The sequence below is a fragment of the Aulonocara stuartgranti genome, assembly GCF_965226115.1.
Source record: "Aulonocara stuartgranti genome assembly, chromosome: 20".
NCBI classification, from domain to species: domain Eukaryota; kingdom Metazoa; phylum Chordata; class Actinopteri; order Cichliformes; family Cichlidae; genus Aulonocara; species Aulonocara stuartgranti.
In genome coordinates, this window is record NC_138956.1 from 29,858,733 (window position 1) to 29,884,085 (window position 25,353).

The window sequence follows — 25,353 nt, forward strand, 5'->3', positions numbered from 1 at the left end:
ACTCTGACAGTTTTGGTCCTCTGCTCTCCTCACAATTGGCTGATTTCCATCTGAGCTGCTACTGTCAACTGCATTAAACTGATTTTACATTACCTTGTTATTCTAATCTTTATCTGCGTTTTGGACTCCAAACATTCACACCTGCTGTTAGTAACCAGAGCTCACAAGAGTGTAAGGCGTGTAGTTCAATAAAGTGATCGATGTGTTCACTAGCTGATTTCAATAAACCGGTAACTTATCAAATCCATATTTTATAGGAAGTACATTACTGATAAAAGTGGTAATAAACACGGTAACCAATAAAAATTTAAATTTCCTGTTATAAAAAAAATACTGCTGTGAGCTCGGTTTTCTAACACCAGGTGTGAACATCTACAGTCTTTAAGCGCTGGTAAAGATTTAAAAGTAAAAGCATTCAATAACATAACATTAAACACTAAATTAGTTTGATGGTGTTGACTGCAGCAGCTCAATGTTAATCAGCTGATGGTGATGGAAGCAGATGAGCGTTTTTCATCATGGTTGTTAGTGATGTGTTGGTCAAAACGAAACGGCTCTTAGAGCCGACTCTTTGAAGTGAACGACACAAGCGTGTTTTTTTTCTCTCTCTCACCCTCTCTCTCGCACTTTTTTCCCCGCTTCACTCTGCACCCGAGCCTTGTGCTTTGCGATGGGAAGAGGGGGGAGGGGCGGTTGTTACACATGCAGTAGCACAGTAACAGAGCAGGAGGGAGAGAGAGAGAAAGAGAGCCAGGGACAACAACGTCACATTAGAAAGGTATAGTAATCATCCACAACTATTTTCAATTGCAGATGATAAAGAATTCAGAAAGTTTATTCATGCAGGCCCATATGACAGAGAATGTGCATCTTCTTTTTGTTTTCATATTTTAATTTATATTGGTGTTGTGGTTTGCAGTGTTTTGTGTTGTTTCACTTTAAATTTGTTTAAAAGGAAAAAGCTAAAAATTTAAATAGTTAAAAGTTGAAATGTAAATAGTTGTTTTTTTGTATTATATGATTTATTTATTAAATTTTATGTGGAGAGAATAAATAAAAGTATATTTACGGTGCCCGCTAGAGACAAAGCACATACAAACCCCAAAACACGTAAAAACTCCATAGCACGTACAAACTCCAAAGCACGTACAAAACACAACAGAAGTGCTCCAGGATGCTAGGGCACAGTGTTGAGATTTTGTTACCTAGTGGCTACACAAGCCAGGAAGTACCAATGACCGGATTTGGTGTGTGGTAGTAACAGGTAAATGAACAGTTTTTGGAATTTTTTATGAATATATATGAGTGCTTGTGTATAAATACACAAACAATACACATATGATTTCAATTTTGTAAATTAAGTGATCTAGATAGCTCTGTTTTGGAAGTTCAGTTGACGCTAGAAATGGGTTTTGGAGTTTGTACATGCTTTGTCTCTAGGGGCCACCATATATATTTATATATAAACATATATAAATAAAACCACGTTTCTTTTTTTACATTAGTAATTCCTTTTGTTCATAATTTTATATTGTTGTTAATAATTAATTAATTAAAGCAGCAAAACAACCTGAAGAGCCGGTTGGGAGCCGAAAGAGCCGGCTTTCTAAAAAGAGACGAAAATCCCATCACTAGTTGTGCAATATGCTGGTATTGATATGATCAAAAATGAACTGAGTTGTTTCGAGTCTGCTGTGTAAAAGGGAAAGGTGGCACCTCAAGCAGAAGCGATTGAAGGACACTCCCACACAGGCACCTTCAGGAGGAGGCCCTGCTAGGGCCGTAACAATCACTAAATATAAAAAATATATAGTTTTTGTATCACACAATAGTGATTATTGTTCTTGTGTTTCTTTATTCCTCAAGACCTCCCAAAACAACATGACTGTAAGGAAGAGGAGGATCTGGATGAGCAGCAGGTCTGTAACCAGGAGAGGAACTCCAGTCTGGACCAAGAGGACCCAGAGACTCCGCAGATTAAAGAAGATTTGCTGACTTATCAACATTCAAAAAACACAAGAGAATTCACACAGGTGAGAAGCCGTATTCTTGTAGCACCTGTGAGAAAAGATTTGCTACCTCATCAACATTCAAAACACACATGAGAATTCACACAGGTGAAAAGCTGTATTTTTGTAACACCTGTGGGAAAAGATTTGTTGAGAGGAACAAATTAAAGAAGCACATGAGAATTCATACTGATTAAAATGTGGGACCGCTGTGAGTCATCGCTGAACACCTGAGGGAAAAGATGGTCCATATTCAATCAGTATTTTTCTATCTAGAGCAGTAAAGAACTCTCAGCGTTGTTTTTTCAGTTTATTACGTTATTCTATTAATTGTTTCAGGGAAACTTACATCTTACATTTCACGAAAGTTAGAGTTCTTTATGAAAGCACAGACACTGCTGCTTCACCCTCCTATCTCCCCTACTCTGAAGATAACCGTATTGTGAAGAAGCAGCATAGCTTGAACTAAGTTGTCACATGCAACGTGGGGTTTTTTCTTTCCTTTTTTTTTTTTTTTTTTTCTTTCCTGCTTCCTCTCTCGGCCACATTGTTTATGCTGCCGTTGACAGGACAACCAACTGCTGGACATCCAGGAGGATGTTAAAATTCAACATATCTCTCCTGACAGCTTGTAACGTTGCAGAAAGGAGACTTTTGTGTTTTTTCAATGTGTTGGTGACTGCATAAAACACAAGTTAAGAGAATAAAAGGATATGGTTTAGCTAGCAATCATTTTTGCAAGCTATAATTTTATAGTTAGCTAATTTAGTTGGCTAATTTACCAGCCACATAAGCCCTGGGAGTTTTTGTGTTTCAATAACATTAAAATCAAATGAAGGTTCCTCCATTATTCAAATTCCTACTGATGCTAAATAAAGTTGACCCTGATGGATAAATTCCATGGCTGTTCCCTTTCATGAGTGAGTGATATTGGTTTTTGGTGTCTTCTCCCTGTCGTATGATGAGGGTAGAGCTGTACATTTTAGTTAGAACATGGTTTATCATATTTAGGTTGAAACTAACTTGCTAAATTCATGTGAACTTCTAACTCCACTGAACTTGGTGAAGTCCTTATTGTAACACCTCTGAGAACAGCTGCACATTGAAAGACCGTTTTTAACTCCCAGAGGTGCCTCAGTTGCTTTGACTGTGGGGACTGAAGGAGCATCTGGATCTGGAAACTTCAAACAACATCAAACAAACAACTTCAGACAGGACAACAAATCTTTCAGCCAGGTATTGCCCCTTGGTAGCATAAGAAAGAATGCAGCTTTAAGACACTTCTGTGTCAGCTTCACTATTAAAAACCTAAAACACATCCATCTTTAATACGATCTATTATTGTTACCGATATAACGTCTGAAGCAAGAGAATCACTTACATTTTAAATGAAGCAAATGTGAAAATCAACCATAAATTAAATTATATAATAAAACAATATCTAAAAAGAGCTTCTTGCATTATTTTAATAGTCAAGATCAGCGCCTCTTAAAACTTAGAAAGAAAAATCTAAGACCAAACCACATCAACACAGACAAATTCAGCGTTTATTCTGATCTCAGTGCAGCTCCTACAAGCAAATATAACGTTTTCAATCCAGCTGCTGATTAAACTGAATAAAACTTGTCATAATAAAACTTTTTGCAAAGCACTTGACAGCAGTCAGACACTTTTCTTTTTCCCTGCCATGTTTTCTTTACAGCCCAGGTTTTACTGCTCAGGAAAAACAACTCTAAGGGGAAGCCTTTGTTACTCAGTGAGAAGTCAAGACTAGGGTTATTTTTTAAGCTCATTTAGAATACCTGCTGTACAGGCTATAAAAAAATGTACATTTATGATCACTATATCAACAAACATGCACAGAAATACACAATAAAAACATAACACTCAATAAAACAGCTGAAACAGCTAAAGCTGAAAGCCAGTCAGAGTAAACTGATTTCTAACAGAGTCTTAAAATGATCAGACACCTGTTATGTTAATCGGGGAGGTTATCCTAAAGATTAGTGGCAGCCACCAAAAAGACTCTGCCACCATGTTCACGAGATACTAGACATATTTCTTTGGCTGAATGTGATTGTGCTGCTGATTTTTGCTGGATGTTTCACAGATGTGCTGAGCAGGCTCACTTTGACTTAAGCTACCACTGTACTGATTCTTTGGTAAGTGTTGTGTTTCCAGGTGCTGAATTGTACTATATGCTGTTTAGCCAACAGAAAGCTGAATTTCATTTAAAATACACTTAATGACAAAAGATACTTGACTGTTGATTTGGTTTACCATTAATAATCCTGGAAGTTAGACGACCTCTGGAAGGTGGACTAGCTTTAGATGAAAACCATACTCAGGTCTCTCCACTTATGCTTATTTTTAACAGTGGACGTCTTTCAGGATCTTTCTCCACCAACCAACATGGAATCTACTGCCTTCATCAGATGCTGCTCTCCGCATAGTTTCATTTGCCTTTCATGATAAAAGTGACCACTCCATGAGAACCATGAAATACTCTTCAGCGTGTGACACAAATTTCCCTCTTGAATTCACAATGTGTAGTTTCATAAGCATTATATGTCTAAATGATGCAACACAGATACTCATTTTTTCTTGAGCCACAAGCATGTCTGCAAGAAAAATGTCATCTTACCTTTCTCTCGTTGAGCAGGCATTTCAACTCTACTAAGTTAGGAAAATAAGTGAAAAAGACCAAACAATTGATCCAGGGCAGGCAAAGGCTCTTCCATGCTCACGAACAAGAGAGTGTAAGGTGAAGATAAGGGTTATTTGAAATCAGCAAAGCTTCCAGAAGAGCTTGTGGAAGATAGACTGAGAGAGAAAGAAAGGAGAATAATTTCTGATCATTCTTTTTCATGTCCACAGGCCTCAACATCCAGGGAGAAACCCATGACAGCACGGAGGACTCATGCACGGCCCTGAAGCTTTACAGGAAGTTCCTGGAACTGTTTCAGGAAGGAGAGAATCATTACGGGACGAAGGTCTGACACAGTCTGACTTACACTTCAGCTGCCATCTTGTTTTTAAAAATGGCTGCCCTCCAGGAAAAGTAACATACCTGTATTTAGTCAAAGGAGCTTGCAAAGAAAAGCGTCTGGACTTCTTTAAGTTGCTTGAAGACGTTTCACCTCTCATCCGAGAAGCTTCTTCAGTTCTAAGGTCAAATGGTGGAGAGTCCCAGATATAAACCTAGTGGGACTAACCCCCCACAGAGGGACAAAAGGACCCCCTGATGATCCTCTAAATGCCTGAGCCAAGGTGTGAAACTGGGTGTGGGTCCCAATCAGCCAGAGTTTCGGGTGAGTTCATTGTGAAACCTGGCCCCACCTTATCATGCGAATTCCTGAGATCAGATGGCCCAGGATGTGAGTGGGTGTTGGATATTCACAGACGTGGACTACAGCTTTCTTGGCTGCTGCCTCAAAGCACATTGTGCGCTTTCTATCTTGCGTGCTGCACATTATCGTTTATTATTTAGTAAGTACTGATATCTACTGCTAGCTAGTTTATTGTGATGGTGCTTTTTTTTTTTATTATGTTGCTCTTTGTTGTTTGCTTTCTCTTCTGTTTTTTTTCTCCATACAGGTGACCCAGGTGTTTTTTTTTTTGTTTGTTTGGGGGTTTTTTTCTTTCTTCCCCCCGTCTCTTCTCCCCTTTGGTTTTCTTTCTCTCCCTCTCTTTCTTTCATTCTTTCTCCCTGTCCTATCCCCCAGTCATGTCTGTCCCTTTTGTAGCAACTGAAAATAAAATAAATTCATAATTATAATAAAGGTCAATCAAATGGACCAATATGGCAAGGCCATGATGATCCACTTGGTAAAATAAATCTGCTTGGCATCTTTCTTAAGGCCAATTAAGACAACAATTCTGATGGCTATAGATCCAAACGGGACAAAAAATAAATAAATAAATAAAAAAGGATGTGAGTGGGCGTTAACGCATCTGGGAAGGGATCTCAAAACTGGATTATAGATGGCAGAGAGTTGGTGTCGTAAACCCCCGCCTCTGTTCAAAGATGGTCGCTCACAGTGGACATAGATGGCTTTTTTTTTTTTTTTTTTTTTTTTTAAATGACATCAGAAACAGCAGTATGCGACATTACGTGATGGCAGAGCTTCAGTTCATCCTTTGTCATTTTTTTTTTTTTTTTAATAAATAGGACAGGGGGAATGAATGAGAGAAAGAGGGGGAGAGAAAGAAAGAAAACCAAAGGGGAGAAGAGACGGTGAGAAGGCGGGGGGAAGAGAGAGAAAAAAAAAAAGAACTCCTGGGTCACCTGTATGGAGAAAAAAAAACAAATTGTGTTTTACCTACTCCTGGTCGTCCTGTAGGCCCGTGGATCCTCCTGCTCCTGTGTCTCCTGGAAGAGCTGGTAGAGGATGAAGTGATTCCATCTCTGGATTAAGCGACCTAGCTTGACTGTTCCTGTCGTCTCCTCATAGTTTTTAACAAGTTTTTTCTAGTTTGATGTCTTTAGTGTGATGATGTTATTCTGATGTGAATAACTTTTTTATTTATGCTCTTTTATAAATTAATATTTTATGCGTATATACATGCCTTGTTAGTTTCTTACTTCATGATATACAAGAAAACATTGACAACTGTGATTAATAAAGAATTGTCTAGCAGACCAACCACTTATTAGATCAGAACTTTTAAACTTACTGACAACTGGGCTGAATTAACCACCCTGCTCGCATTTCTGTTGTTTTTAACAGAGGCAGCCCAGTTACTGTTTTTAAACTGTTCTTGTTTTTTTTCAATCCCTCCTTTACGTTCAGGCTGCCCAGACATCCACTGCATGTCTTCCTGTTGCAGGTGTTTGGAGCCTGACAGGAAGGGCATGGTTTGGTTTTTGGCTTTGTCATTTCTGCAAATGAAAATGGAACATGTAGGGATTATTTCAGGTCTGTTTTGGTGAAATGATTACAAAAATAATTTATGACCAAAGAAATAACTTATATTACGAGGCAGTATTACACCATATTTAGAAAAAAAATCAATTACGAGATTAAAGTCGTTAATATTGAGTTAATTACGTGAATAGGGTTAAAAAAAACTGAATTGATTACAGAAAAGATACATTACTAAAATCGAGCAGCACTAACATTAGCTGGGTGGCCAAGCAAGTGTCTTACACATGAGAATACATCACCAAAAAAAATTAAATAAACTTTTGCAGAAGTAGTTCTCTTGGTACACAGACTGCTCTGTGAAAACATTTCAAGTTTAATATCAGTTTAACATGCAAATTACCCACAGTTTGTTACAACTTACTTAGCTAGGATCTGCCTCGTGTCGAGTCGAAAGATTCGCTGCAGGACCGTGAGTTGAAAGATACATTTACTACGACTCCCAAGATGCATTGCAGTAAAAACCATCCAATCGCCTTGCTTAAGATCTGTTGACATGTCACTAAAGGCGCGCTGTAGATAAATATTGCAATTTGTAAAAAATAAAATAAAAAAATAAAAATTGCAATTTGTAATTACATAATTAAACACTGGGCCAGTTTATTTTCGTATTATCGCTGGTTATTATTTTAGAGTAAATAAAGGAATAACGGGTAGCACCAAGCTGTTGTTATCTTCATTTCCATAGCAACGGCGTTTGAGGATTATGGGTAGTGTGCAGTTACGGGATTAGTGCGCCGTCTGCATAAATTGGTCTGATTGGTTGGAGCCGAGCGCATCCAAAACTAACAGTGGTGGAGTGGTGGATGAATCTATAAATGTGTTTTACGTGTGAAATGAAAATAATAAACCTAACAAAGGATTATATACGTTAAATCTGCGCACTTTCAGCTCGTGAATCACTTTGGAAAACACTGTGTGATGGCCACAACATGAAGCGATTTTATTGTTGAATTATCAGTGATACTTTCATGTGTTTTTGTTGAGAAATGTTAACGATGTCATTAAAAGAAAGCATTCAATTGGGGGGGGAAACCCTAAGCATTTATTAAACCTCATGTTTTCCTTTAAACGTTTTATTTTGCTTTATATTTTAGTGATACTCTGGTAGAGAGGCTCTTATACTGTTAATTCAGCATATACTAAAAAAAAATAAAAGCCTTTAAAAGCCTATTTCTGGACAATTATTATTTTATAATTATATAATTATATAATCAACTATTTTGCAATACTTCCAATCAACACACATCAAAAGAAAAGCTTGTGATGGCATCACATGAGATAACTTAAAGCTCAAAGGCTGTTCCATTGACATGTAACCAATCACTTCAAAGCACAAAACCTCTAATGTCATAGTCTTTTTGTGTGTGTGTGTGTGTGTGTGTCCTGTCTGGCACTGTAGCAATCAGAATTATTGTCTGAAGGCCAAGAAAAATGCCCAACAGATTTACTTTCCCAAGTGGGCCTTTTGCTATACTGGTCCACTTGATTGTCATAGTTTATTTGATCTTTATTACTTATTTTTATTCTAAGTTATTGTAATCAGGCCAGACTCGTGGACGGGAAAGAAAAACAAAAAGAAAAGTTCAGAAGAAAGTTAACAGAAGGAGAGGGAAAGAAAAAGGAGAAAAGAGATAGAGAGAAAAGACAATGAAAATCTGCTTCATCACCTTTGTCTTTGTGTCCTTTTTTTTCTCTTTTTCTTTTCCTGGATCACCTGTTGAGAAAGAAAAAAGAAAAGAAGCAGAAGAAGACTAGAGCAATAGAATAAACAACATCACGATGATCTATGGGAATATAACAGTAAATACTAAATGTTAAACATTACTGTGCAGCACGTAAGATCGACAGCGCACAGTGTGCTTTAAGGTAGGAGCCAAAAAGGGTGTAGTTTGTGTGTATGAGCACCCGTGTGTACACCTGTGAGCATGAGCGCACTTGTATTTAAAAGGTTCCATGTAATGATCTGTTAGAGGGTGTGGGGGGGCCACAGCCCCGTCCACCAGGGCATGAAGCAGGTATGGAGGAGATCAAAACTCCAGACATCCAGAGGCCCTCAGAACACAAGAGACCAAGGAAGACTAAAAGAGGGGCTGCAGCACCACTATTCCAGAAAGAGCTGAGGAGAGTCCCAGATGAGGGGTCACTCAACAGCCGCGGAGCATAAGCTGTTGAGTGTTCATATAGATTTTAAATAACATACCAGTTGATACTGACATATTTTTGTTACATTTGCAGTGTTGTGGTGTTATATTCTCATGATTCTGTTCATTTTATGAGTATATCCTTCTGCCTTGCTTCACATATTTAATGCTGCTTGGCTAGTTTTAGTCGTGCTAGCATCAGTACAGGTAGAAACAGAGAAACATCAGAGAATCTGCCATGCATCGCCCCATCTAAATACAAATGGAAAGTACGAAAATAAAAATATAGATAACTTTATTAAAGCAATCAATGTTCCCAGTGTTCCCATGGTGAAAACACATTTTTTCATATTATGTTCAAGTCAGTTGTTATCCAATTTTAAAACTATAAAATATAATAAAGTCTATTTTTAGTTTATTTTGTTAATAAATAGATTTTTTTTAGGATTTTCAGAAACACTAACGTTATACATAGCAAAATATCTGTAGCCGTATGACAGCCATGTCTAGTAGAAGTCCAAGATATTTCTACAACTCTAGCGTTAAGTTCTTCCAGTCAAACTTTTTCCCCTCACTGTAGATTTCTTGCAGTGTTTGTGTTTGTACAAAAGTGTTGCGTTTTTCAGCCCCCGCCCGCCCCCAAAATAATAATTAATAACAATAAAACCTTGCATACTTTGAGGATAAAAGTTATTTTATAAATGTAGAATGCAGAACTTTAATGAATAATAGTGAAGTTTGTTGAACTGAGTAAAAAGAAACCAACTGATAATTCAGAAGTCTTTTTGACAATCAAAAACAATAATTTTAAATTATAATATAATTAAAAAAATAATTAACACAAAGACGAAACTTAGCTTTAGCAAAGTTGCCATTTTTTTATTTAAAAAAAGTGAATTACTCTTGTTTAGAGGCTCTAGATGAACTTGGTCCTACACCCAGGCCATTTTACCCTTCTATATAGCTTCCGGAAAGTTTTCTCTGTCTTTGAGTTCTTTTGGACATGTTTTCTTTCAATTTAGAATAAGAAAAAATATTTCTTAATCGCGACATTTTTGCTCCTTCATACCAACTCGAGTGTTTTTCCCCCCTTCTTCTTCGGTGCTTAACGGCAACTGGCATCCTTTTCGGCGCATTACCCCACTATCACTTTGAGGTCACTCAATACTGTCGTACGGTGGCCCCTAGAGACAAAGCATGTATAAACTCCAAAACACTTACAAATTCCAAATAGCACGCACAAACTCCTCAACACATACAAAATCCAAAACACATGCAAACTCCAAAACACATGCAAAATCCAAGACACGTACAAGCTCCAAAACACGTACAAAATACAAAACACGTGCAAAATCCAAAACACGTGCAAAATCCAAAACACGTGCAAACTTCAAAACACGTGCAAACTCCAAAACACGTACAAAATTCAAAACACGTACAAAATTCAAAACACGTACAAAATCCAAAACACATGCAAAATCCAAAACACGTACAAACTCCAAAACACATGCAAAATCCAAAACACGTACAAAATTCAAATGTCCCTTTTTTGTTTTCAGATTTACATTTGTGGTGGACTCAATGGCAACGAGTGTCTGCAGACAGCTGAATATTACAACCCAGAGAGCAACCAGTGGACGATGATCAGTCCCATGAACAGCCGCCGCAGCGGGATAGGTGTCATTGCATATGCGGATCATGTCTTTGCAGTAAGACCACAAAGTAGTGCTGACACTCACGTAACATACAAATCAAATCTGTAATGTGCTTTGATCAGCAAGGCTTAACACAGATTTGGCTGACACAGAATTTGGCTAACTTTGTTTTGTATTTATCAATGATCAGATTCCTATCCTGACCACAGGTTCAGAGAAGGCATTCTTACTCATTCTATGTATTAATTTAACTGATTAGTGATGTTTCTGCCTCTCTTTTTTTTTTTTCATGTGCCTCATTCCCAAAATGTTGTGTCTTTGATGATTTCACATTTCACTCAGTACAACAGAAATACTTATTCAAAACCAACATTGTCATCCTCATCGTTCCATAGAGGACATATGTTAGAGACAATTTCAAACTTATCCTGCAATACCTTTAGAAAAATGAGGGAATAAGCCAAGTGATTAGAACTCATCCTCTGGGGACGGTAGGCCTTTTAGCTGTAAATTTATCTTGCTATTTGCCTTAAAACCACTTATTTAGTTGTTTTGCAGCTGCACCCTTTGGTAAAAAGCAAAGATTTTAGTCTCACCTTCTGAGACACACTTCTTTATTTAGCTAGCTACCGTTTAGTATTTATTTTCTATTCAGACTAAGTCTCTATTCAAAAAAAGGAAAAGTTATCATCAGCAGAATGCAGTGACCTTACCCTGGTGCTGACCTCAGGGTCTTTGATCAGGCTTATAGGCACTTATAGCCTGTCAGGGCTACTTTAATCTGTTATAGGAAGAAAGGACTGGAACTCAATGTTCCTTTTTGGACTAAAGGCAAAAGAGCTGTGAAGACATTTATACTGAAAACACAAATACTTTTTGTCGAGGGCTATTCATCTTTGTTGATAATAGCGTGGTGTAATAGACAACAGCACTTTAATAGCTGTAGTTGAGGCTTGAGTGAAAAAAGGTCTCATACAGACTTCCACAACAGCTGGCTTCTACTTTATTTTACTTTCTCCTTTTAATTCAGAAGTCATTTTCACACACCACTGCACCCTGATCTTTTCTAGACATTCCCAACAAATGCGGGCCTGTGAAAATGCAAATACTGGGACGTTAATGGGCCTTTTTTAAACAACTTTTATGTGTAAACTCCATATAACAGCATGAGAATATGTCAGGTAGCTGTTCGCTTTATCCAGGTAAAACCCTAAACCAATCAGAGTATTTCCAGTAGTCAGATCACACCTAAGGTAAACAATTTCCTTGTATCTGCTACATATTAAGGGCAACTTTGGACAATATTGCAACTTAATTCTTCCGTCACTTTCTGGAGTATCTGTGCAAAAGCAGCTAAAGACATATAGCAGGTGCATTTTCTTACAGGGGTACGGTGAAGCTGGTTACGCTTACATTCAATCATTTGAGCCACGTATTTACTTTTAGGTTGGTGGCTTCGATGGAAACAACTATCTGCGCACCGCTGAGGCTTACAACCCGCATACCAACACGTGGAACCTCGTGTTCTCTATGCTGACCCCCCGCAGCAACTTTGGCATTGAGGTAATTGATGATCGCCTCTTTGTCGTTGGGGGTTTCAACGGCTTCACCACCACTTCGGACGTCGAGTACTACACCGCTTTAACCAATGAGTGGTATGAGGCGTGCGACATGGATATTTTCCGCACAGACTTGAGCTGCTGTGTGATGTCCGGACTTTCCAACCTGACTGAGTACACCTTTCCTCGTGACTTCCTGCCACTTGAAAATGTTCTGAAATTAGCAATGGAGTCAGCAGAGTCCACGTAAAATCTTTAAAGTGCAGTACTGCCATGTGTCAACATCTGAGTCTCGAACATGAAGGACTGAAATAAATCTTTAGAGCATTAAACTGCTGGTGAACTGGACATTTTATGTATGTATCTCAAAAACTTTCAGTAGGAGAGCCTGCACTGTAGATACTGGGTTTTATTAAGAGAATGCAATTGCAACAATAACAAATTGAAAAGATTTTTTCATTCCCTGTAATGTATGGCTGCTGAGCAGCCATACCAGACATGCACACAGGGTGACCAGATCACAATAAGCCGCATGTCGGACTTTTCAACTCTTGCTAGGTAAACACCATAAGAATAAAGGGAAGTTTTCACTCTCCCTTGTTATTTCAGCTGCAGTTCTGTCTGGTAACAGTCTATAGGTTTGAGTAAGGATGTATCCAATATTTTACAGTTGTACTAGCCAATACCCAATAAAGCAATTCTTACTTTTATACCAAACTAGTCAGTCTCAGCTTAGTCAATTTACTCTTTCACAGTAGAGCCTATTTTCTGAATAGTCTTCTGTCTAAACTCAAGATTAAAAAAAAAAAAAATCTTAAAATTAACTAAAAGCGAGGCTGTCTCTGCACTGCACAAACCAAACACAAAATGTCGGCATGTTAGCCAATATTATCGTGCACCCTTAATTATAACACTGGGCTAACCTGGCCAAATTACAAACAAAAATCAATCACAACCAACATGGACTGTAGTAGCCGTGGAAGGAGAGAGGAAGTCCTTTCCTATAGTCCATCTGACCATATTGGCTTTACTGGCCAATAAAAGCAGTCCACTCAGCCATGCTCTTCTTGTAAGATGATGTGAGATCTCTCTCATGGATTTTGTCCAAGAGAACCTCCGTCTGTATGACGGAAAGCAGAGTGGCTACACACTTTGGGTATGTAAGGTGAAGGGTGTAATAGTAGGCCATAAGGTATAAAGCACCCTCGGTAACCAAGTCTTTTGGAAATGTGGTTATTGGCACATCTCCTACCGCTAGGATGCAGTTGGATGGACTCACAATCAGGACTGGGCAGGAGAGAGGACGTTTCATCAGATAGGTATTAGGGTCTTCTTGGTCCTTTAACACATAACACAGACATACTTTTGTAAGGATGATGCACTTTTGTTTCAAACACATAACTAAAGCTAAATTACAACAAAAGTTGAGGTTCTGAGAAAACACATCTGAAATTGCTACTTTTAATTATTCTCGATGGAATTACTGTTCACATCTGTCTAGCCTTCCTGAAAAACAGAAAACCAAGGCTACATTTAATTAGGTATCATTGAGGTGATAAAAATGTGCTACCACGTAATGCATCCATGTTTGTATTTACTGGTCACAGAGATCTAACCTGTGAGAACCCTCATTCCAAAAATGTGTTTTAGGTGCCTTTTGAAGGCTTAGAACATATAATATGTGAATATAAAATACTTTGGCACTCATCAGAAGCATTTTTTAATACTGTTGTCCCAAAAAGAACAAAAAGAAAAAACAACTACTACATTTTACACAACTCACCTCAAGGACATGCACCAGAGCCTCACTCGCATCCCGTGCCCTCTTTGGAGGAGCAGAGGTGGATGGGAACAGTGATGGCAGCACATGTAGGATCTCAAGAGCCTGTTCAGCTATACAGAAAAAAGAATCATCATCTCATTACCACACTTAAACAAAATCCTCAAGCATGTCCAGCAAAATCGCTGGACATGCTCGTAGGCAAGAAGTGAAGCAGCACATGGCGGGGAGAAATGAGGGGTGAGAACAGACACAATTTTGCACCGGAGGTTTTCGGGAAGCTTTTATTTTGGTATTTCCGTTGATTCGTACAATAAATTTGCATATTAGCCTAAACATTTAGGTTTAACATTTAACATTTAGATTTAAATATAATATTTAGATTTAATATTTAACATTTAGATTTAATATTTAACATTTGATGAAAAGTTACAAATATTTTACTAAATGTTGTAAAAAATTACTCGAAAAAACATGTTTTTGTAAGGTTTTGAGCTAAATGTGGAAAAATGTTGCCGTTAATTTCAGCATGTTTCAGTTTACAAACGGCACCCCATAATTATCAGACTATTTTTGCCGATTACTGCTCACAATTTCTTTGTATTTTGACTTCAAACAACATTTTTTTTTTGCGATGAAGTGTCAACAGAGATACAGAAAAGTGGTTACACCTAAAAAGCAAGGTCACTGAAGGCAGCGGTGTGGTTGTACAATGGTGCTGTAACTTTGTCCTGTCACCAGGGGGCGACGTCAAAATATCTGCTGTTGTCTTGTTGGCCCTTGGCTTACGGTGCATTCCAGATTGAGTCGGAAGTCGGAATTCCTGAGCTCCCAGTAGTAATTTTCATCTGGAACTCCCCCTCAACTAGTATTTCCTTCTTGGAAAGTCAGAGCAGGCAGCCTCAACAATCCAAGATGGTGACAGAGAACATAAACATAATCTGCTCTGTCACTCACCTGTATTTGTGACTCATGATATAAGCCACATGCTAAGCACTTACCACATTCTATCAATGAACGTGCTGCAGCTAAAATAAATCCCATCTTACTTTGCTTTTCTGACTTTCCTGCTGGAATGCACAAACTCGGGAATGACGTCACTGCCAAAAAGGACCACAGACATCAGAACATTGACACAGCTGCCAGGTTGGAAAAGTGAAGCAACAAAACAAAAAAACTGTACTCCATTTACAGGCCACCAGGGGGCGACCCCTGCGTCTGTAAAAGACTTCTGGCCCTATAGAGGTCTCTGGGACCTCTGTGAACAGTTCCCTGATGTGTTCAAGGGTTCAGTTTCTCATTTCAGAACACAGCTGAAATGATCAAGACTCACTGAAGGGGTGTGAAATGTGTCTAAATCTAGGGAACAGAGGCCTGATCGATGATATGTTCTGCAGACTCGTGTCTTTGTTCATAAACAGAAAAATGAAGGTAAAACACAAAGGCTTCCTTCAGTTTGACCTCTCAAAGGTCAAGGTCAGTCCAGTCTAACATGTTTTACTTTAACATGAAACGCTGCTATGACCGAGTCTCAAACAACAGAAAATCCAGAGTCTGCTCATCAGCTAACGACTCTGTTTTATGCTGTCGGTGGGTTAAATATCATGAAACGCCTCATTCAGTCAGCTGCATGTTCTTTAGAACCAAACTGGCTGCTCGAACTGATGAATGATACCACACTGAGCTCTCTGCAAGGGAACGAATGAGCTCGATTCCCTAAAATATCAGCCAGCGAGTCCAAACACACTGATTTTTACTAACGGATAAAATGATGTTAACTTTTCTATCAACTTCTTTTGCTCGTTATCACCTTATTAACTGTTCGGGGGTGAGAATGAAGCCTTGTACAAACTCTGGGTAAAGTAGTGTTTAGAAACGAGAACACTGAACGGGAAGTTAAAACACGTCATAGACACCTCAGCTTCACTACTGGAACTTCAACATTATGCACTACACACTGTACAGTAATGCCACTGTTTTGCACATGTCTCAACTCTGTATATTTTTATATATTTTATTTTATTTTTACTCTATTTAATTTGTAAAAATGTGTATACACACACACACACACACACAGAAAAACATTTAGTATACACATCCAGAAATGCATATACTATTATATATTGTACATATATTTATTAGTTTCAGATTAGCCATCCTTGTATTTTGCTTTGTTTATGTTATTGTATTTGCACAACTCTGTTGCTTGTGAAGCTCGCACACAAGAATTTCACTCACATGTACTGTACCAATGTACCTGCACATGTGATGTGACAATAAAAGTGATTTGATTTGATTTGATAAAAGAAAAAGGCGCAGCGGTGTTCCTTCTCCGAGTGGGGGGGCTTCTTCCGTCTCCAGGCGTCTTCAGGAGTTTTTAAGTTTCCTTGGTGTAGAGGCTAAGCCTACGCTTGAAGCCACTGAGGTGGTCGTTAACGGGGGTGACGCGATGTCACTGGTATGCATGAATGTTCACAGTCCAATAAATCCAGCAGTATGTATCTTGTCATTTTTGGTCTTTATTCCGTATCGACATAGCATAACAGCGCAACAGTCACAAACTGTTTGCCTTCTCAATGACACACCTGACGCCGATTACGTGCGTCTACCTTAAATACCTTTACATTACATAATCAAAACAGAAAAAGGTAACCTCTAGTGACCACATAAGGTATTAACCCAAGAATGGCTCCTACACCCCGGCCCCTAATTGAAATGGCTATCAGACATGGCAATTCTAATCACAAAGAAAATAAGGAGCCACTAATACAGTCTACTTTAGACCTATACATTCACATAAATAAACATAAGTAACACACTTTTAGATTACAGTCTCATGTAACAAGCAAAGTTTGGTTACAGGTCTTTCCAGAATATTAGTCTTTGTTTTTAAACGTGCAGATCGCACGAGTCCTTTTTTGTCACAAATGGCTTCCAGAACTCTTCCAAGTGGCCAGGAACCACGCGGTGCAGAAGAATCCATTATAATGACTATATCTCCAGGTTTTAGATTCTTCTTCTTTTGGTTCCATTTTTGTCTCTCCTGTAACAAAGGCAGGTATTTGCGTATCCATCGTTTCCAAAAAAGGTCTGAGATGTACTGAGCCTGTTTCCATCTTCTCTTCAGATACATATCCTGAGGGTCAAATAGTCCGGGTGGTAAAGATGGTTTTCCTTTCATCAGGAGGATGTGATTTGGTGTAAGTGGCTCTAGGTCTTTTGGATCATCAGAAAGCTTTGTGATGGGTCTGTCATTTAAAATTGCTTCAATTTCACATAGAACCGTATTTAAGCCATCGTCGTCCAACTGTTGTTGCTGAAGAACGGATCTCAGAATCTTTCTGATCATACGAATTATCCGTTCCCAAATTCCACCATGATGTGATGCTCCAGGCGGATTAAAACTCCATCTTATTCCAATGTGTCGCAAAGCATCCGCTATTTGGGTATGTTTCAGCGATTCAAGAGCCTCCCTTAACTCTCTGTCTGCTCCGACAAAGTTGGTTCCATTGTCCGATTGGATGTGAGCGACTTGACCTCTTCGACTCACAAAACGACGCAAAGCATTAATGCAGGCATGTGTTTAGAGAGCTAGCCACTTCCAAGTGCACTGCTCGGCTGGCTAAACAGGTGAAAATGACTCCATAGCGTTTAGCTGTACTTCGTCCTCTTTTCACTTCAATAGGTCCGAAGTAATCAACCCCGACATTGGTGAATGGTGGGTTATCTGGCAAGATTCTTTCCTTGAGTAAATCTGCCATCTTTTGCTCCAAGGCTTTTCCATGATATTTCCTGCAAAAATTACATTCTGCGATAACCTTCCTTACAGCTGAGTTGGCCTTTGTGATCCAGTATCTTCTCCTTAGTGTGGATAAGGTGTGGTTATGACCGCTATGACCAAGCTGTTGATGAATGTGCTTTAGGATGAGACTTGCTACATGTTGATCCTTTGCAAGAACAAAGGGATGCTTTATTTCTTCTGGTAAGGAGCCCTTTGTCAGTCGTCCCCCAACTCTTAAGAGGCCTTTATCGTCAAGATAAGGATCTAATCTATAAATTGAGCTGTGCCTGCTCACAGAACCTTTCCCACTTGACAACGTAGCAACCTCCTCTCCAAATCGTTGTTGCTGGCAAAATCTAATAATGGCAAGCTCAGCTTCCAGAAGATCCTTTGAAGATAGTCTGTACAGTTGCGTTTTCTTTACTTTCTCCTTTGTAGTACCTTTACAAATTGGGTTATCTGAGTAAGGTTGCGGTCTTTTTTTCTTATTTCTCATTGAACGAAGGATTTCCTTCAGTCTAAGGAACCAAGCAACAGCAACCTTGAGCCTTCTCCAGTCTGAGAAGTACACCATCAATTGACATGTAGCATCTAGCAAGTCTTTTACCTGAGTAACATTTACTGTGGCCTCACCTTTGACTTCAGGGTCCTCTGGTTCTAAGGAGCATTCCATTAAATTGGTTGGCCAATCACTTTCCGGCTTCTGCAGAAAGCTTGGTCCTTCGATCCAGCGGCTGCTATGAACAACGTTCCCAGCCTTGAGCCCTCTTGTAGCATCATCTGCTGGGTTTTTCTTCGAGCTTACATATCTCCATTGTGATTGTTTAGTTGCAGTTGTAATGAATGAGACTCTGTTTGCCACAAAGGTAAGGAATCGTTTATCCTCATTCATTATATATTTTAATACAGATGTACTATCTGTCCAAAAATATAGATTGCTCGAGTTTCATTTTCAACTGAGCCCTTAACATGAGATCCACTCGGACGGCAACTACAGCAGCTGTTAGTTCCAGACGTGGAATAGTGACAGGTTTTAGAGGTGTTACTCTTGCCTTGCCCATCAAGAACGCGACGTGGATGGATTTCCTATTATCTTGCATGCGCAGATATGACACGGTTCCATATCCAGATTCACCAGCATCTGAAAAATGGTGTAGCTGTGCATGTGAGAGAGGTCCAAACTCTCTTGGTTGTATACACCTTTTAACCTTGAAATGGGAAAGCATTTGCAAATCACTGAGCCAACCTTTCCACTTTTGCAACATGGTTTGGGGTATTGGTTCATCCCATCCCAGTTTCCTTTTGCAAAGCTCCTGCTGCATTCCTTTGGCAGGCAGCAGGACTGGTGCAAGAAATCCCAATGGATCGTAAATGGAACTTGATATTGATAACATTCCACGCCTAGTACAGGATTTTTGAGGGATATCCATTTTGAAGTTGAATGTATCAGTTTCCACGCACCACTGCAAGCCCAGAGCTCTTTCTACCGGAAGTTTGTCTCTGTCAAGATTTAATTCTTTCAAGTCTTTAGCCCTTTGCTCCTCAGAGATACTTTGCAACAGGGTGCGATTGTTACTGACCCACTTGGTCAGTGTAAATCCTCCCCTTTGACTGTGCTGAAAGATCTTTGACCAAATCGACAGCATCTGAGGTGGAGGCCACACTCTTTAAACAGTCGTCCACATAGAAGTTCTCTTTCAGCGTTTCACATACCTTGTCTAGGAATTCAGTCTTATTGTCCTCAGCTGTTTTTCTCAAAGCGAAACTGGCGCAGCTAGGGGAAGATACTGCACCGAACAGATGAACAGTCATGCGAAACTCAATTATGTCCTTGCTCAGATCTCCATCTGGCCACCATAAAAAACGCAGAAAGTCTCTGTCTTCTTTGGCAACTTTAACTTGATAAAACATTGCCTTTATGTCACCCATAAATGCGACTGGATCCTGTCGAAATCTAAGCAAAACCCCAAGCAATGTGCTTGTGAGATTAGGACCTTGTAAGAGCTGCTTGTTTAATGATGTCCCCTGGAATGATGCCCCACAGTCAAATACAATTCTTATGGATCGTTTTCTGGGATGGTAAACTGCGTGATGAGGAATGTACCACTTCTTTCCATTTTCGCAAGACAGCTGCTGTGAAGGTATTTGCTTTGCATATCCATTACTTATCATCTCGTCCATAAAGTTTGGGACGTTGTTTGCTGGCCTGGAGCCGCAGATTCCCAACGCCTACTGTAACTGCATGATCCAGGTAAGAAGCTGAAGATTCACAATGTGTACATTTAATTTTTAATATGAGACAATTTGTCAAATGTTCCATGGGTCTTTTATGTTTGCATCTTAGGTGTTATACTTCCTGGAGCCAGTTCGCTGCCTTGTTCATAATCATTTGTGCCACAAGGAGTTTTGTTTGGCTTGTGAACTCGGCTTCCTCTTCCACATGTTGGATTTGTCACAAGGAGATCCATGTCAGGTAAGTTTCTTTCTTTCTTTGTTTTCAATCTGTTGGGGATTGCAAGGCTCTTACTTTGAAATCTCATTTTGTTGTGACTGCCCAAAGTAACCTCTAATGTCTTCTTCCTTAATGTGACCCTGACCAAATGCTACAGCAGCTGGACCCACAACAACAACCTGAAAATGTCAACAGTGCTGCAGGAAAACGATCTCATGCAGCGGAGACGGAGAGCGTTAAATCCAAGGCCCGTTTCACTACACGGGGGAGATTTCCAGACAGCTTCAGCTGACAGAGCTGTGACGAGACGCCCATTAAGCCCGGAGGAAAAGTGAGGCCGAGCAAGACAATGCTGACCTTAACAACTCTGCATTAAAACTGTGCAGGACAGTGACGGACCAACACGGATGATCGGGCAGCAAAAAGGGCGTGCCAGAGACAGGAGGAGTAACTGAGGTCAGGAGGCACCTCGGAATGAACAAAAGCACCAGGAGAAAATAAGCTGAAGGCACAGGTGTCGGGGCTTGGCCAGGAGCTGACCTCTGAGAAGAGCCGAACAGCAGAGCTGTAGAAGGCCGTGGAGCAAAGCAAGGGAAACATCAATGGACTTCAATCTGACTTGTACGGAAAAGACTCTGAGGTTTCTGCCCTCAGTAAGAGCTCAAGGCATCAGACCAGGAACTGAGCATGGCTCAGAAGGAGCTGGCTGATAATCGAACCCATCAGGCTTGGAGTCCCAGACACAGGACTTGAAATCAGGCCGGAGCTTGCTGGAGCAGGAGGTCGCAAAAACCTGACGAAAAAGCTCCAACAGCAGGAGCAAGTCCTGAAGGAGCTACAGAAGCAAAAGGGTCAAGTTAAGGAGGAGCGGAACAAGGAGAAGATGCAGGACACTGGAGAAAAGCACTGCCTCAATTGGGGCCAGAACCAGTATGGACAGAACTTTGAGCAGCAGCACCAACGGATGCAAACGGACTGAAAAGGAGGAGGGCAGGACCCCAGGGCACGCTTCAGGCCGTGGTTTACCCAGAACACCAGAACAGGAAAGTGATGAACACAAACACCCACACAAACACACACATCCACATGCACTGACTCAGAATGAAGTGAAACACACATATGCACTCGTTGATTGAGTGAGAAATGACACACACACACGTGCACAAATCGAAATGCTGATTCAATTCACTGAGAAATGACACACACATTCACAAGCTTGTGCAATGAAGAGTGATACACACACACACGCTGATGCAATGAACTGGACTTTGGTTTTGCACAACACTGGTCACTATATTCTTCATTTCCGGTTAATACTTGTACAGCTGCTGTTATTGTGTATATATTTATTTATATTTAGATTTCTTCATACATTCTTATATAGTTCTATATTGTGTATTTTGTTGTACAGTTATTTTATTTTCAACTTTAATTTATATATTTATCTTTATCTTATTCTTCCCAGTTAAATTTACCCTTCATTCTAATTTGTGTTGTACAGTTATTTCATTTTTAACCTTAATTTATATTTTATTCCTTCCTAGTTAAATTTACCCTTTTTAATTTTTCATATTTATTTCCTATCTTATTCATAGCCTTTCCTTTTTTGTTCTCTTTAGGTCACGAGCAGTTGTCCAAGCATTTCACTACATATCGTACTGTGTATGACTGTGTACGTGACAAATAAAATTTGAATTTGAATTTGAATTTGAATTTGAAGAATGCTTTCCTAACAAAAGCTGCACACAAACATCCAAATACGGAGTCGGTTACAACAACAAGAACCCATTGATTGTTTATTGGTTAAATGCATTTCATGCCACCCAGAGGGCATTTGTGTAGATTTAGGGGACAAGGTCTAAAGCAGTTGGGTTGTGAAAACAATGTCTGTGCGTGATGTCTGTTTATGGCTTAAGGCCTCCACTGAATTGTTTACTGTGCTTCACACAGCCTGATAAGGAGCAGTGGTACAGAGTGAAAATGATGAATTAACGGGGTGAGTTTTATTTTGGAGAGAATATGAAAAGGTTGTGTTGATTTGACTCAGTTGTTTACGTTTCTGCCAAAGCAAAGCATTTGTGTGCAACCAGTGTCCACTATTGAATTAAGTCAATCCAACATGTTTTTGTCAGTGCAAAAAGGAGTTACGGTACCTGTATGCTTACACAATATTGTCCCGGGAGGGAGAAAAACTTTCTGGTGAAGTTTTGGTTGATCTTTGGGTTTTGCTTGACACTAGGTTGATTCTATCAGTGAGGTTTGGATTGTTCTCTTTCTCTAAGAGAGAGAAGGATGGTTTTATGCTTGGACATGTTTGCAATGGGCCCCAGTATTTGTTACTATATGAGTATTTTATTGTTTACGTTTGTTTTTGCTTTTGTTACAGTGCACTGAGATAAGAACATCAGAGAGGTGTGATCCACCGGTGGTGATATTTTGGTATTTTGTGAGTTCCTGATTTAACAAATCAGCTCTTTAATCCAGGCCTGAGAGATTGAACTTTAAAGCGCTATAAAATATTCTTACTGAAAACAGTCGCAAAGTATTTTTCTCCATGATTATAATGGGCTTGGGAGAAATTCACTTATATGGGACACTGATCGAATGAGAAGTCCTGAGCTTAAAAGGATTGCAGCGAGTCAATCCAGTCCAAAGAAGGAAAAAACAAACAAGGAACTGTTTCCTTTAAAATGATGACGTCATCTTGCTGGTGATGGAGCCTCGAATAGGTTGCGCGTGAGACTCCATTATCAGCAATATCTGGTATGAATGTGTGTGGATGTATGCATGTGACTGGACTGTGACGGACTGACGACTAAAAGTTTTAACTGACTTGGTACTGAGACAAAAACGGTACTGACTTTAGGATTAGTAGATGTCCACAGACAATTCACCCAGCCTGTAAAAGAAGGGTGGATGTTTTGTCTTGCTTTGTTTTGTTTTTGCAAGGACAGAGGGTTGACAGAGACTAAGGGGGCTAAGGCTGTAGCTTCACAGGAGTGTGAACTGCAGACTTAACCCTTTGGTTGCTAAAGTGAAGAAAAGGTTTGATTCCACTCATGACTGAGCATTCATAGATGGGAGTTTCAGCATTGGCAAGTCCAGTGTTTCCATCCTGCAGGTCTGTAGAAAATATGAACAATCAATTATTACCAACTTCCTGTAAACACTGCAGTTTGATGATATTTTATTAAAATAAGACAGATGATTTTTCACTGTAATTCAGAACAACATTTTAAAGTAGTTCATTTAAATTCACTCTCTTTATATTTTTCATTTGAACAAAATCACCCTGCTTCTTCCTGACATCGACACAAGCCATCTGCTGAAGAACAGCTCAGCTCAGAGTTAAAAGTTTAAAAATTGACCTTTTAGTTGTTTGAGATAAGAAATTGATCTGCTTTCAGGCTTTTGAAATACATGCGTAATATTCAGTTTTCAGTCTGTTAACATTTAAGCTGTGCTGTTCCTCTTGAACTTAGTAAAAAGGCACAAATAACGTTGTTGTCTTTTGCCAGTTATTGCCCACAGTTAGATTGCTGCAGTTTAGCTTTCACAGAAACGTGACTTACTGGCCAAGACCAGGACCTTTTATTCTTTACTGAAAGCCACAAGTTACCTGGAAAACTCGAAGTGGTGGGTATGTCCTCATTCAAACAAAGTATACTGTAATTCTGTTACTGCTGCATCAAATTCAACAGTATTATCCCACTGACTTGTGTGTAGTAAGGTATTTGAAAATCCACAGATAAAGAAATTAGATGATATTTTGTAGAATTTGCTGATGAAAAATTGAACTTGTTTTGACATAAAAAAAAAATTCAAAAGCTTCCTTATAGTCATGATGTTAGCCTGAATTATATAAAACACTGCATCAAATAGAACAACAAAGTAATTACAGATGTTTATCCCAAGAAAGCAAAATTAAACTGAACCAGCCTTTTAAACATTCTGATGTGTTCGGGAGTATAGATTGCTGAATTAACGAGGTGCACCTAAAGCCACCATGAATATCGAACCCATATTGTAGCGTACAAAACGCTGAAGGCGCACAAACTTTTTTTTTTAAGTGTGGATGTTGTGACCGCGGTTCAGTATCGAAGCATCCAGCTGTGGACATTCACTCACAGACAGCCTCTGCTTCTGCTTTCAGCACTCTTTCTGATGTAGTGCAAAACCTGCAAACATTTTTATAAATCAGAAATAATAAGAATTTACTTACAGAGGAAGATGGAGCAGAAGAAAATGTGACAGAGTTTCATCTCGAGGTTCTGACGGCTTAATGTTTAATGCTGCTTCTCTTACTTCTCTGTTTGGAAACAAGGAACTTCTAACTTCTCTTATCCTCGCAGTCCCTCCTTCAAATTCACACTCCTGCGCTTTGATGGGTTTTTTTCTACTGCAGAGTCAAAGATTAAGTGTCCATTTATTTATGGGTTTCTTTTAAATCGTCCTTCAGAAGTTGCAGAAGTTGATTCTTTTGGTTTCTGGAAGTCTGTCCTGCGTCTCACAAAGCAGACTTTTCAGACTTGATCAAATTCACTTTAATTTAGCTGTCTGGCTGTACTCCAGTTTCGTGTGAAACCAAAAACACTGCATCATCTAAAAGCAACTCGACTACTAAAAAAGTTTTGACACTGACAGAGAGGAAGTTTTGAGCCATCAAAATAGAAAATTTCAAACAAAAATGTATTCACTCACCTTATTACTCAATTGTACTGAGATTGGGTGATCGTGAAGATCATGTAAGTACAGTTAACTCACTTTCATCTTCAGTAAACAAGTTTGAAGTCATTTGAGTTTCGTGACACAGCACTTTATTTACTTGAAGGAACCATCAGATGGTAGGTACATTATGATCATAAAGCTGGACATGGTCAGCAAAAATAATCAGGTAGGTTCTCAGTTGGCCATATTGAATGTGAGTATTATAAGAATGTGCGTCTGACAGAAAATAAGAAAAAGCAGAACAGGTAAAAAAAATGTGGTGTTTCATCTTCTTATATGTGAGGGAATGAATTACAGAATACTTTGCGGCCATGACCTGT

The 25,353-nt window shown here is 39.2% G+C and overlaps 1 protein-coding gene and 1 long non-coding RNA gene across 16 annotated transcripts in view; one reads left to right on the forward strand and one right to left on the reverse strand.

The window, feature by feature from the left end:
- Positions 1 to 13,112, forward strand: part of LOC309696992 (uncharacterized protein) — a gene marked incomplete at its 5' end in the record, with an annotated part of 29,392 nt that extends 16,280 nt beyond the window's left edge. For 4 of the 15 annotated variants that reach the window (XM_082518581.1, XM_082518580.1, XM_082518579.1 and 1 more), the window contains 7 exons: positions 1,867 to 2,929; positions 3,137 to 3,245; positions 4,120 to 4,171; positions 4,387 to 4,773; positions 4,887 to 5,320; positions 10,638 to 10,787; positions 12,180 to 13,112. In XM_082518581.1, the coding sequence (XP_082374707.1) occupies positions 10,719 to 10,787; positions 12,180 to 12,542 (432 nt within the window). In that variant the 3' untranslated portion in view covers positions 12,543 to 13,112. Of the gene's footprint in view, positions 1 to 688; positions 779 to 1,866; positions 2,930 to 3,136; positions 3,246 to 4,119; positions 4,172 to 4,386; positions 4,774 to 4,886; positions 6,074 to 6,352; positions 6,421 to 10,616; positions 10,788 to 12,179 lie in introns of those variants that run through there. The other 11 variants (XR_014273719.1, XR_014273720.1, XM_082518574.1 and 8 more) reach the window with 10 other exon arrangements.
- Positions 6,149 to 7,388, reverse strand: LOC309696996. The gene is made up of 2 exons (XR_014273725.1): positions 7,299 to 7,388; positions 6,149 to 6,891 (listed from the first exon to the last, which is right to left on the reverse strand). It is a non-coding gene; the product is annotated as an uncharacterized lncRNA (long non-coding RNA).
- Positions 13,113 to 25,353: the final 12,241 nt, after the last annotated feature.